Below are 13238 nucleotides of genomic sequence, written 5' to 3'. Positions count from 1 at the left end.
CGACTCAGGGATCGTGGGGCGGGGGCTCCGGGGGCCCCAAGCAGGGGGATGCCCTTTATTTGTTCACAAACATTTCTTTCTGCAGTAATGAAAAATTACCCAGAGGGGTGATTAGAGAATGCAAGTCCCGATTGTGCGAGTGGGGCCTGAAAGTGAAGCCCTGCTGGGCCTGGCCTTGCGGGGTGTAATTACCCCAGGGGGGGCCGTCAGGGAAAGGGGCGGATTGGTGCTTGAACCGGGAGCCAGCAGAAAATTCATCTCAGCTATTAGCTTGTAATTACAGAGCATGGAGGGAGCAGGCCTGAGGTCTGGAGCCGGGAAGAGCGGGGATGAAAGGAAGCAGTAATTACGGGGTCCACAGGAGGCCAGGAGGGAGGCCGAGTGCTGATTAATAAGGCCCCTCCACCATGGCGCAGAGGAGGGAGCAGGAGCCCAGACCACATGTAATGGAGGGGTGGGGGCCTCCCCTACTTTTTAAACCCTGCTGTTTGGAGCCTTTGGACAGCAGGCGCCCCATGGGGTGTGTTCTGAAGAGCACAGAGCAAGGTGTCCTGGGCGCCCCAGCCAGGCCCGCCCCTCACACTTGGATCTTTCTTGCTTTTTCTTTTTTTTTTTTAAGCTTTGTGCCGCTTCTGGCCATATTAGAAACCCAGGCAGAGGAGAGAAAAAGTATTGATCAAAGATACTACACTGCCTATGTAGAAGCAGCAGGAAAGGTGAGGGCCTCACCTGGGTTCTTGGACAGGTTGGGCCATCTCTGCTTCTCCAGACCCTCATCCTCTGTGGAATGGCGGGGTCAGGTCACTTTGTGGGAGCTGTTAGCCCGGTGGCTTTTCCTCTCTCCCTGCACTCAGCCACTGGCAAAGCGCGTGGGCTTCAGGCACTGTCGGGTCAGTCCTGGAAGGGCCCAGGGGGCGGAAAGCTGCGGCTCAGAGGGTCCTGGCCTCTTGGCTTGAGGCGGGCCTGGGAGCTGTTGGATTTCACCTCTTGGGGTCTAGCTGTGCTGGCTCTTTTCTCCCGGGGGGTGGAGGGGACAGCTGATGGGGGCAGGAGGCTCTGTCCAGAGGACAGCAGCCTGTGATGCAAATGAGAAGGCCAGGAGGCCACAGGACCGGCTTATCCTCCTGCTGAGTCAAACATGGCAGGAGAGCTTGTACAACGCAGAGAGGGAGCCCATCCCCGCCTCCCCTTGCCGCCCCCAGCCCCCTAGCCCTCATCCATCATTGGCCTTCACGCAGCGGAGCTTATTCCCAGCTGTTAGGATAATGAATTTACATGAGCTGATAATGTAGACAAGAATTCAGTCAATGGCCAGGAGCACAGAAGTTAATAAATACCTCTCTAATGAGGGCAGGGGGAGTAGGCACCCCGGGGCCTCCTGGGGGTGTAGGGGCCTCCCCCTAGCTCCCCGCCACCCACCCTAGGCCTCCACAGCCACAGTGCTGTGCTGTGGCCTCAGCCAGAGAGCACCTGTGCATGAGGGGCCCAAGTCCTCCTTTCTGGGCAGGGCCTGGGGCGGGGGTCAAGAGCAGCAGACTGTCCTAGGAGACCTTCCCCTCCTGTGACTACTTAGGGGTGAGGCAGGGGTGGAGGGTTCTTGAAAGCTGTGCCAATCTACAGCAGGTCCAGGGTGACCCTTTACAGGGTCTCTGGGTCCCCCCAGTTTGGCCTCTGTCCTAGGTGTGAGGGAGCCGCCACCCCAGGCTGTGGTGTTCCGAGGACCCCTTGCCGCCCCTCCCCCGTGGGCCCTCCTGATGCACACATGCTGAAGAGGAATGCTAATTTTAGACTCCCCTAATGAAGCTGCTCATTTGGAATTCTATTTTAAGTGACCTGACATCAGCAGAGCAGCTTTCCTGGCTCTCAGCTCCTGGAGCCCACGACTAACACCACGGCAGGGAGGCTGGCTTTGGGGGACCCCCAGCAACCCAAGGGGGCTGTACATGGGGCTGCAGGCTACTGGCAGGGTCTGGGGAGCAGGTGCCAGGCTTTGTCTGAGGAGGGAGGGGGCGGGCTCAGTGGGAGGGGAGGAGGGATGTCACTGTTTGGATGCCAGCGGCAGCTTGATGGTGATAGCTGGTGGCCCCTCCAAGGAGCGCAGTAGGAGGCAGAAGGACCTGCCCACGGGGAACCTGGTCGCCGGGGCTCGGGGCTTTGTATGGGGATTTGGGTTTGGGGCACCCCAGCAGGGACACCCCAGTTCCCTTGGCTTCTGCACCTAGTTGGCAGGAGGCCCTGGTCTGAGGGAACGCCCCCATGTTTCTGTTGGCCATGCCAGCTTCATTCAGGCAAGTTTCCATCTCTTTGAGGGCCCTCCTTTTTTGAAAATCTGGTTCAGTGCGGAGACACTGGAACATACGAGAGGTGAAAAGGATAAAAAAGATTTGCTCCTCTTGCAGCCACCTGAAGACACCCACTACTGGCCTTCAGGGGTGTGTGAGATTTTGGGGTCTGGCCTGGGATTTGCCCTGTGGCTGCCACCTGCCTATCTAGCACTTCTGTGCCATCCTGCCCAGCACTGGCAGCTGGCAGTCACAGCATGTCCACTCGGGAAGCCAGCTGGCCAGCCTGTCACACGGCCACTAGGCAGTGACCTCACATCTGCTCCGTGAGCCTCGGGGACCGGTCCCTGGGAGGTGCAACAATTACATAGCCTGTCCTCACTTCCGTATTCCTCCTCCCTGGAACGGTGTGGGCCAGGGGCACGGCCGAGCTGGCTCCCCTCCTGCATTCCCAGAATACGTGTGGATCTGGGCCCTGACCAGCTTTATGTAAACGGGACGTAGGTGCTATGTTCAAGGAACTCGGTCCTGCTGCTGACCCTCTGTCAGTCCAGGGATCCAAGCCTGCCCTCCCCATCCGTAGAATGGGCACAGAGATGTTTGTTGGAGGGTTGTTGGGATTTAAAGAGAGGTGTCCAGCTCTTTAAGGAATGGGGGTAACGGAGGGGGTGTTAATGGCATCCCATGGGTTCATTTGGGGGACTCTGGGTAAAAGGCACAGAGTACTTCTTTGCAGATGGTTGAACTTAGACTTCAAGAAGGGACATAAGGGGAGAGAGATTGGGACGGGTGGGTCTTGATCAGTCGAACATGCGGTGACTGTCTGATGCTGCATAACTATCCCACCTTAAATGTTCAGGGATTCATGAGCGGCTCAGCTGGGTGGTTCTGGCTCAAGAGTCTCTGATGAGGCTGTAATTGAGCTATTACAGGGCTGCCGTCTCATCTGAAGGCTTAACTGGGGCTGGACGAGCAGCTGCCAAGATGGCGCTTTCACACGGCTGTGGGCTGGGGGTATCGGTTCCCTGAAATACAGGATTCTCCACAGGCTGCTTGAGCATTCCCACAGCATGGTAGCTGACTACTCTCAGTTCAAGTGATCCCAGAGAAGGAAGTGGCATGGTACCTTTGATAACCTCTCCTCGGAAGTTACACACCCTCACTTCCGCTGTATTCTGTTTATTAGAAGTGAGTCAATAAGTTTGGCCCACATTCAAGGAAAGAGGATTGTCTCCACCTTTTTAAGGGCTGAGTAACAAAGACTTTATGGACATATTTTTTTAAACCACTGTACAATAGCCCTCCCCCCTGTCCGGACCCCCCCCCCCATCCATAGAGGATACATTCCAAGACCCTCAGTGGATGCCTGAAACCATGGCTAGTACTGAACCCTTTATATGTGTTTTTTCCTATATGTACATATACTTTACAGCTTCTCTTTGGTGTATTCCAATTGCCAGCATCACTACTGTTGCATGTTGGGGTCATTATTTAGTAAAACAAAGGTTAGTTGAATCTAAGCACTGAGATCCCGCAGCAGTAGATGTGACCATCGAGACGGCTACTGAGTGACTAACAGGCAGGGAGCGTACACGGAGTGGACGCTGGGCTGAGGGATGATTCACTTCCCGGGCGGGACGGAGTGGGTCAGCGTGAGATTTCATCACGCGATGCAACCACCACAGTTTAAAACGTAAGAATTGTTTATTTCTGGAATTTTCCATTTAATGTTTGGAGAGACCTTGGTTGACCGCAGGTAACAGAAACCTTGGAAAGCGAAACAGTATAAGTGGGGAGCTACTGTAGTTAAATGCATTGCAACTCTATGTGTGTGTGTGGACGTCTTTCGGCGTGGGTTTCAGGATTAGGCGTCGGATGGGGCAGGTGGTATAATGAGCGGTAAGAACGCTGTGTCTTGAACCCCAGGAGACAGAGTTCACGTCGTAGATGTTGTGCTGCTTAACTGTGTGGCCTTGAACCATCTGGATGACCTTGACTCGTCTCTGAACAGCTCCTGGCTTCAGTTTCCCCACCATGCCCTGCTGGCCTCCCAGGATTGTCTGAGACCGTGAAGAATTGGCACAGGGTGGGGGGCGGGGGTAGGTGATGTCTCTGCCACTGTGGCCTCTCCCACGCTAATCTGAGAGGTGACCCGAAAATCCGAATGACCTTTGAGGACTGCTTAGATGCTCCCTGGGTGAGGGAGCCCCGGGGTCTCTCCTCACACACCTCATCTCCTGGGCAGCCCCTTGTAGTGCGACACCTGTCTCTGAGCAACTTGTCAGGACCACCAGGACCTGGGGCACTTTGCCCGGCCTGGGTCCCCACAAGGACAGACCTCTATCGGATGCCACTTAGTATCTCTCCCACCCCTCTCCTCCAAAAAAACAAACAAAAAACCAACAGCCCAGTGAGTGTGGGTGCCGAGCAGGACGCCGAGGACTTGCGGACTATCTGCATCATCTCCTGTGTGTGGGGACACGTCCTCGGGTGTCCCCTGCAGGCAGCAGGACGAGAGCTCTGGTCCCCTCTGTCCCAGGGTATCCTGTATGTCAACCTTCACCAGCTGCCACTGCTGCCTGCACAGGGACATGAAGGTGGCCCCTTGCCCAAGGTGTGCGTGCCAGGCCAGGCCTGGCTGTCCCCCCGGCCTGGGGAAGGCAGCAGCAGGGAGGGCTACCAGGCGGGGTGTCGGGGTGATCACCCCAAGCAGCCCCCAGCCTTCTGACACGTGCGTTGCCTCTTCCCCTTACAGCCCTAGGTGAGGTGGGCAGCACACATCGGGCGACGTGTGTCCCCATTTGCTGAGCCCGACCTGTGTGGCCTTGGCCAGGCTACTCACCCTTCCGCACCTGGGTTTCTGCCCCAGTCGGCGACTGGCTGACCTTGCTCTGAAGCCTCGTGCATACATTAGCGCCGTAAGTCCCTAAGGGATTAATCTCACGAGGTCTCCGTATCCTCATTTTACACACACGGAGACCAAGGCTCAGAGTCAGGGAGGTGAAGTTCACTCGCCGAAGGTCACACAATTAGAGGCTGCAGAGCGATGAAAGCCCCAGGCGCCTGGCAGCCAGCCAAGTCAGTCCTGAGCCCTGACTTCCAAGCCCCTGCTTTCTGCCCACTCTGTGGCCTCACCCACAGCTGCCATCCTCTGTCCATGCTGTCCTGCTGTCCACGGGAGGAGGAGAGGGTGCCAATGGCAGCCTGGAGCTGAGCTGCTTGTGCTCAGCGGTCCTCACGTGGCTGGCCGGGTGCCAGGTTGGCTGAGAAAGGACTGTTGTCAGAAACCTGCATTTTCTAGCAATCAGGCTGCCGGGGTGGGGACCCCATGTGCCCCCAGTTCTTGGGTTTCTCTGCTGGGCTTGAGGTGGTTGTGGACATGTGGCTCCCTCCCCTCCCCTCTCCCCCCGCCCTCACCCTTCCAGAAAGAGGAGGACCCCAGAGGTCAGCCTCGGGTCGGTGCCTCTGCTGCTCAGTGGGGCTGCTGCTTGTGGGCACTGCTGCCCACGTGACCGGCCGGCAGCTGGGAGGCCAGCCTGCCGGCCGTGGGCGCAGGGGCTTTTGTGGGGGTCCTTTGTTCCCGAGGTACAAACCCTCTCCCGAGAGAATGGTGTGCCCTCAAGCTCGTGCCTGCCTCAATATTGTCTTTTATGCTCCAGACCCCCCCTCCCACTACTGCCGCCATGCACCCAGCCCTCGCCCCCAAGATTTCTTTTCCTGCCTGGCAGGAGCGCAGTGGCACCAGCACAGCCTGAGCCTCTGGCACTTGGGGTCTGGGACATGCATTTGGGACCCATGGCCTCTCCTGGCTAGTTCTGAGGGCTAGGCCCCTGAAGCAGGTTCCAGTCAGACCTGTTTGGACTGGAGGAGGAATCCCAGAGGTGAGGTGGGCTCTGGGGCTGCAGAGCTTCTTGGGGTGGGGGCCACAGCCTGGGGCGGTGGCCCACGCCTCCCTGTGGGAAGCCCACGTCCCTGCCCTGTTGTGTTCCTGGGTTTTCTGTGATTGTAGGCCTCCTCCCCCCATGACTCTAAGGACCCCTCCCCAGATAACATGGCATTTCCCGGTCTCCGTCTGGGAGTTTGGAAGTTAATTTGCTTCTCCCTGCGCATGACCTGTTGCCCCTGCCAGCTATACGAGGCCACCAGCCTTGATTTACTCTCCTCCAATGCACCAGGGCGAGGGAGCATGGACCCAGTCCGGGCAAGTGGCCCTGAGAGGACACGAAATATTCATAGAAAACTTATTTATGGCACCGCTTGCCCAAGACAGAGCTGGACCTTTATTGATTCGGCACATGGGGCGGGGAGGGGTTCAGCCTTCACGCTGACACTTGGGTAGGACTTGAAAGGCTGGGGGCTCCCCGGAAGGCGGCCGAGTCCTGCCCCATGGCGTGTGATGTCACCCTGGCAGGCTGCTTCTCCTCGACCATTTCCACCTGACCTTGGCCCCTAGTGAGAAGGGGGTTTTCCCCGCCAGTGACGGTTAGTTCTGCAGTTTTGACTCTTGAGCCTGTCCAGGCCGGGTTGGCACCTGGTGAGGGCCCCTGACAAGGTTAGCGGCTGCTGTGGTCTGTCCCCCATGGCTCCCTCAGGGCGGACGCCGCCTGGCTCCCACAGGCTGCCCTCTGAGGTGGTGCCTTCTCAGCTGGAGACCAGCTGGGGTCCCTGGGTACTTTGGTGCTCAGGAGAGTGTGGTGGCAGCAGACAAGGGCTCCAGGCCAGCCTGCCTGGGTCAGCTCCTGGGTGTAAGCCTCCATTTCCTTTTCTTTACAATGGGGATAGTCACAGTGCCAGCCTCACTGACGCTGTGCCAGAGGCCTGGCAGAAACGTGTGTTAACCGTGAGCTGCCGCCCTGCCTGTCTTCGTTATCATTGTTAGTTTGGCCCTTTTCCTTTCTGCTGGCGTTCTTCTCTTTGCTGTGAGAATGCTGGCCCCGTGCCCCGTGCCTCAGTCTCTCACCCCCACGCCCTGTAGGAGATGCTTTCAGGTTCTCCCTCGCCTGCTCCGCAGCCCCGGAGAGATTGTAGGATTGTGTGGACCTAACCATTGGGCCTCTGGAATCACTGGGGTCCTGAGTACAACATGGTTCAATTATGGATCCAAGAGGGTGGGGGGGTGCGGTGCCCTTGGACCCTCAGGGATGCTCTCTGGACTCTGGGTTCATAGCTTGTTCTCTCTGCAGTGCTGGCTCTGTCTGCTTTGCCTGCCCAAGCGGCTCCCACTCCCTGCATGCTGCTTGCTGCCTGGACCCCTGGGTCCCCGGACCTCGCTCTGGTGCTGGCCTCCTGCTCTCTGGGTGACCTCTGGTTCTTCTCTTCCTGTTTCAGGCATGAGCCATGAGCCCAAGTCCCCTTCACTAGGAATGCTTTCCACCGCGACCAGGACCACCGCCACCGTCAACCCCCTCACCCCCTCGCCGCTCAATGGCGCCCTGGTGCCCAGCGGCAGCCCTGCCACCAGCAGCGCGCTGTCGGCCCAGGCTGCGCCGTCCTCCAGCTTTGCCGCTGCGCTGCGCAAGCTCGCCAAACAGGCGGAGGAGCCCAGAGGTAAGAGGCGCCCACCAGGCCGTGGCCAAGGGAGGGAGAGGAGTCCCTGCCATCCCACCAGAACTCGCAGCTCCTGAGAGGAGCGGGGTGCAGCCCAGGAAGCAGCTGGTCCCCACGAGCAGGAGTGGGGGTCCCACCCACGTGCTCACATGTGTTCTCATCGGCTCTTGGTTCTCTCGTTCTGGTTCTATGTGGTGGGGCAGCACAGTCTGAACTTCGGGCCCTCCTGGACCCTGCCTGGCCAGCAAGTCCCCCCTAGCCCTGGCACCTTTGCTTGGCTTCTGCTTCTGTTCTGTCCCCCACCTCTGTCCTTTCTTGGCTCCAGGAGCCACCATGGTGCTATCGGCAGTGGGGACATGTACCCAGTGGCCCATGGTGAGGAGGGTGTACGTGCTGGGCCACAGGAACCCTAGCGGCTGCGGAGGGCGTTCTGTACCCTGACCCCCCTCCCAGGCTGCTCCCGGGCAGCCCATTCCCCAGGTGGCTTGTTTCCTGAGAGCCCAGTGGCTTCAGGCTCTGACGTGCCCTCCAGAGTGGCAGAGAACACAGTTTTCTCTGGAAGCTCGAATGATCCTGGAGTGGGGGTCCCTGCGGCAGCTCAGCCCACCCCTGCCTCTCTCCCGGAGACAGGAATTGGATGGTGGCATAGACAGAGGTACAGAGTCCTGGCTCCTCTTGTCATTTGGGCAGTGACGTGCTGTGTGACTTTGGGTAAATACTGACCCTCTCTGAGCTTCAGTCTTCCCATGAGTATCTCTATACCCCCGGCTTTGGGCACTTCTTGGGGTGACCATCTCGCTGCCCATGTTAGTCCTGGTCAAGGGCTGCTGGCTGGACGAGTAGGGGTGGGGATCAGTGTGTGACTGGAGCTACCCGGAGACTTGGGTCCCTACAGATTTGGATGCAGGCCTCAGACACGCTCTGGACTTGCTGTTGGGAGGCAGGGAGGGGGGTGACTCCAGGGCAGAGGAAGCGGGTACCCTGAGTGATTCTGCCCGCTGTCTGCCTCGCCGCACAGGTTCAGGGCCTGGCGTGCGGGCTCCAGGGCCGTCGGGGGCACCCAGGGAATACTTGCTCTGCAGCCTCAGTGGAACAGACGTTTGCCTTGTCTGGGGGGGGGTGTCTTCTGATTTAGGACTCTCGCCTCTTCCCCAGGCCCTTTCTGCTCCCTGGTTGTTGGATGGAGGAGGAGGTGTGAGGGAAATCAGCTTAGAATTGACGGGCAGGGAGAGACATTGGCCCAGGAGGGAGGACCACTGGCACCTGGTGTTATGTCCGCCTGCTGTGGGCTGCTCGGTCGACTTGGGCAGAGTGTGGCTGCCCACCAACTGCACGTCCGTGCATGTACGCCCCTCCTCACTCTCCATGCTCCCATGGGGACGCCGGCCGCCATTGAGCAATAGGCTACAGGTGTCAGGAGGCCATACTGCTCGGGACCACAACACGCCAGGCAGCTGCAGAGCAGATGCCTGGAGGAGGCAGCGGGCCCGCTGAGCCCCTGCCCTGGCCCACTGACTGAGGCCCTCGACCAGACAGCCTGGGCTGGCTGCAGAGCACCCTGGGAGAGGCTCACACAGTGGGAACCGGGGCTGGAATCGAGGCGTGGGGGTCTCCTTAGAGCCAATGAGAAGCTCCTGGAGCAGAATTTGCCCGGCAGCAACCTGCTTTGGCTGTCTTCTCTCTTAGCCTTCCAGAAGGCAAAGAAAAGGGGCTGGCACAGCTTTCAAAGCGCCTGTCAGTACATCTGTCAGCATGTGGGAGGATGCTGGTTCCGCCTGGGCTGAGTCACCCCAAGTGTCAAGGCTTCATCAAGCAGCTGTGTCCACTCCCAGCCCACTGGGCTTGAGTCCTGGGGTGACACCCCACATCTGCAGAGGATGTGGCAGTGAAAGGGCACGTGTCCCTCCTTGCTGAGACAGGCAGTGGGGAAGTTTGCAGACATGGTCTCATGCACAGGCTGTGGGCACAGAGCAGGAGCTGCCTCGGTGGCCCTTTGTCTCCGATGCCCGAGGCTGACCCAGTGTCTGGCTTGAGTGATGGGCCAGGAGGCAGACAGTGTTCCAGAAGCTGCTGGGCCTTGTTGGCCAGGAACAAAGTGTGCTACTGGCGGGGGTCAGGCCCTGTGGTTGCGACCAGGATGTTTTGCGTGACGCCCTGGGAAGGGTTGGGAGAGAGTGGAGAGGGCTGAGTGTTGCTGGCCCTGAGCTCTTCCAGCTGTCACAGCATGGCATCCGCTGCTGGCTCACCTGAGGTTGTCCCCTTCATTCTGATGAGAAAGCTGGGGTTTAGGGGGTTCAGCGTCGGTGGACTGTGGATGTATGTGGACCTGGGATACCCTGATACTCGAGTTCTGCTGTGTATGTGCCTGGGTCTTGTCACCGTGTCTCTGGCTCCGGCGGCCACGAGCAAAGTATGAGACCACGAGCAGTGGGGAGAGTTTGAGGCCATGGCAGTGAGCTCCGTTTTCGGTTCTCTGTCTGCTCAGCCCCAGTCGGGCCTTGGTTTGAAGAAATGAGGAGATGCTCAGTTTCTCTCTGGAGCGTCCTCTGGACCACACCCCGTTTTTCTCACTGACTCATCCCAACTCAGGTGTTGCCGTCTCCACTGTCTGTAGAACTGGCGCGTAGCCCAGGTTGTACAAATGGAGACGCTCAGGCTCAGGTCGGGTCATGAGCCTAAGCTCACGCTGCTGGTGAGGCTGTTCCCTGGGCCCCTTGCTGCTGCTGCCGCTGCTGCTTCGACCTGTCCGAGTGGACGTGCAGAGCCCGAGTTAGGCTGAGAAGCCTGAGAGGGTGGTCCTGGCAGGGGAGGAGCCCCCCTCGACCCTAGCACCCACCGCAGCGGCACAGGGAGCCCTGGGTAGTCTGTGCCTCCCTGGGGGGTGTGGGGAAGATGAAGGCTCTCAGACTTTTACTTGTTAATTTTTAAAGATAGAATTCACGTGCCATAAAATTCACCTTTTATAAGAGTACAATTCAGTGGTTTTTAGTGTATTCACAGTTGTACAATCGTCACCACTAATTCCAGAACATTTTCATCATCCCTAAAAGAAGCCCCAGACGCACTAGCAGTCACTCCCTCCCCTGTCCCTGAGCCCCACGGCCATGCTCTGCTGTCTGTCCCTGGGTTTGCTGTTCTGCACATCCCACTTCTGTGGGGTCACACGGCACGTGTGACTGGCTTCCTGTGCTCAGCCTGACGTTTCCAGGTCCATCTGCAACGCAGCCTGTCAGGATTTCATTCCTTCTGGTGACTGATCAACCTTGTGGCCCGATGAAACCGCACACCTGTCACCAGGTGTGAGAGAAGGCGGCAGACCCAGCAAGGGCTCTCCCTTCCTTAATCACAGCAGTGACCCTTTATTGAGCACCTGGCGGGTACCGGGCAGGCTCCCCCCACATTCTCAGTGTAGCCCTGGCCTGTTCTCTGTCTTTTTTTGCTGTTGGACAAAACTGAGCTTCAAGCTTGCCGGCATGCTCCATCATAAGTGGCAGAGGGGCAGGGTGCCAACTCCATGGACCCATGTCCCAGGATTCCACTGCCTCCTGCCCCTCTTGGCATCCATGTCTACCTCCCTGTAGAAAGGGAGCCAGGGCCTGTACTGAAGTCCTCCCTTCCAGGTGGGCCAAGCCCCGTCTCTGCAAGGTCCCCCCCACCCCAAGGACAATGGGGTGAAAGTATCTCATGCCCCTAGAGATGCCAGCATCTCAGCACCTGGGAACTAAGGTGGCCCAGGTCCCCATGGCCTACTTCCAACAGCCCCATCCCTATGAGCAGAGGTTCAGCTGGAGCCAGAGCAGCTTCTAGACCTACACAGGGAGGAGGTGGCAGAGGCGAGGCTGCAGCCGCCCCCCTGAGCAGGCCTCGTGGAAAGCTGGACTGACGGCCCTAGGCCCAGCTCTGGCTTTGTGAACCACACACTGCCTGGGTACCTGTTTTTGCTCAGGATGTGTCTCCGACTCACCTTTGACTCTCTCTACCCCATCCTCACACCCTGCCCCACTGTGGATGTCGCATCTTATTTTGAGCCATGGACCACACTGTCCCCTCTGCTTCTTGGCCTAATAATGTCTTTTCTCATGCCGTGTCCCAAGGGTGCAGTTTAAAAATTCAATTCAGAGGCAATTAGCCGCGTGCTGTATCGCCTGCTCTACCCAGAGGAAGGCTGTGGAGGAGAGGAGAGAGAGAACCAAAGTTGGCCCTCAGCAGGGAGTTTTTTTGTTTCTTGATGTGCCGAGATCCGCTCTTTTCGTTGCGGCCAAACCGCCCTGCTCAGTCCCCTGTGGCCAGTGGGGCCAGGCGTCTGTCCCTGGGGGTCTGGTGGGCTAGAGGTGCCCAGTCGCGCCTGGAAGGACTGTGTACAGCAGAGGTGCCGGGACCGCCTGACCCTTTACCTGCCCCAGGGCAGGTGCTCACTTGGGCGCTGGCGGATTCTGGTTGACGTCCTGGCTATGTGACCTGGGCACGTCACTTTACCTCTTTGAGTTTCCGTCTTTTCTCAGGATGAGAATAATGTCTCTGCCTCATCGATTTTGATGATTCGGTGAGAACACACTAGCACCAGGCACAGCTGCTGTGTGTCCTGAATGAGGGCCACCAACGCCATCACCCCCCTCTGCCCTAACCACGGCCACCCCCACCCAACACTAAGACCACCACCACCACCTCTGCCCCTCCTCATTCCCCAGCAGCCCAGCCGGGGGCTTGAGGGCCCTCCCTGGGGGGGAGCCTGGGAAGGAAGTGTTTCCATGGGTAGAGAGTAGGGGCGCTCCTGCATACAGACAGCGGCGTACTGGGTCTTGGGCTGGCCAAATTGGGCTCAACTTCGGGAGGGAACCCGGCCCGTGTGGGCTGGGGGTCAGCCACTGCCTCCACAGCTGCTCCTGTCTGTCCCAATAGCATGGGGTGCATCCAGGCCCAGGGCAGCCTCTCTCCATTACCCGGTCCCTTGCCTTTACTCCTGGAGAGAAAGAAGGCCCAGGGAGTGACCAAATCTACACAATATTCTGGAAGGAGCCTTGGGCTGCAGATGTGAGTCTGACCTTAAGTTGGTCCCGGTACACCCATGGGGTGTACCTCAGGGACAGGCCAGTGGGCCAGCCTCACCTTGAACTGAAGCATCACACAGGGGGTGTCCCTGGCATCTGGCATCTGCTGGAGTCCCTCCTCCACTCCCCTGCCCACCAAAGTGATGTCCCCCTGGGCCACTCGGCCCTCCCTCAGAAGCTGCTAGGCCAGCTCCGCTTGGCCTGGCCTCCCCACTCTGCCAGTCCCCTCACCAGAACCTCTTCTGGAGAGACATTGAGTTCCCTCCCACAGGCATCTGAAGCTCCAGTTTGGGCCTTGGAATGAGTCTTAGCCTAAGAGCCCCAAGACCTGCTGTCCTGGGGCAGGTTGTGACTTCTGAGC

The 13238-nt window shown here is 58.6% G+C and overlaps 1 protein-coding gene across 5 annotated transcripts in view; it reads left to right on the top strand.

Moving 5' to 3' along the window:
- GSE1 (Gse1 coiled-coil protein) overlaps positions 1–13238 on the top strand; it is a 420617-nt gene that overhangs the window by 374989 nt on the left and 32390 nt on the right. For 4 of the 5 annotated variants that reach the window (XM_019747104.3, XM_019747103.3, XM_019747105.3 and 1 more), the window contains exon 3: positions 7611–7829. The exons of the other annotated variant lie outside the window; for it this stretch is intronic. In XM_019747104.3, coding sequence (XP_019602663.3) covers positions 7611–7829 — 219 coding nt within the window. The remainder of the gene's footprint in view (positions 1–7610; positions 7830–13238) is intronic. 5 annotated transcript variants of the gene reach the window in all.

The sequence above is a fragment of the Rhinolophus sinicus genome, chromosome 8, assembly GCF_057876585.1.
Source record: "Rhinolophus sinicus isolate RSI-liver-muscle chromosome 8, RSI-T2T, whole genome shotgun sequence".
Lineage (NCBI taxonomy): Eukaryota > Metazoa > Chordata > Mammalia > Chiroptera > Rhinolophidae > Rhinolophus > Rhinolophus sinicus.
Note: the sequence above shows the minus strand (reverse complement) of the source record. Positions and strands in the feature narration are given on the sequence as shown.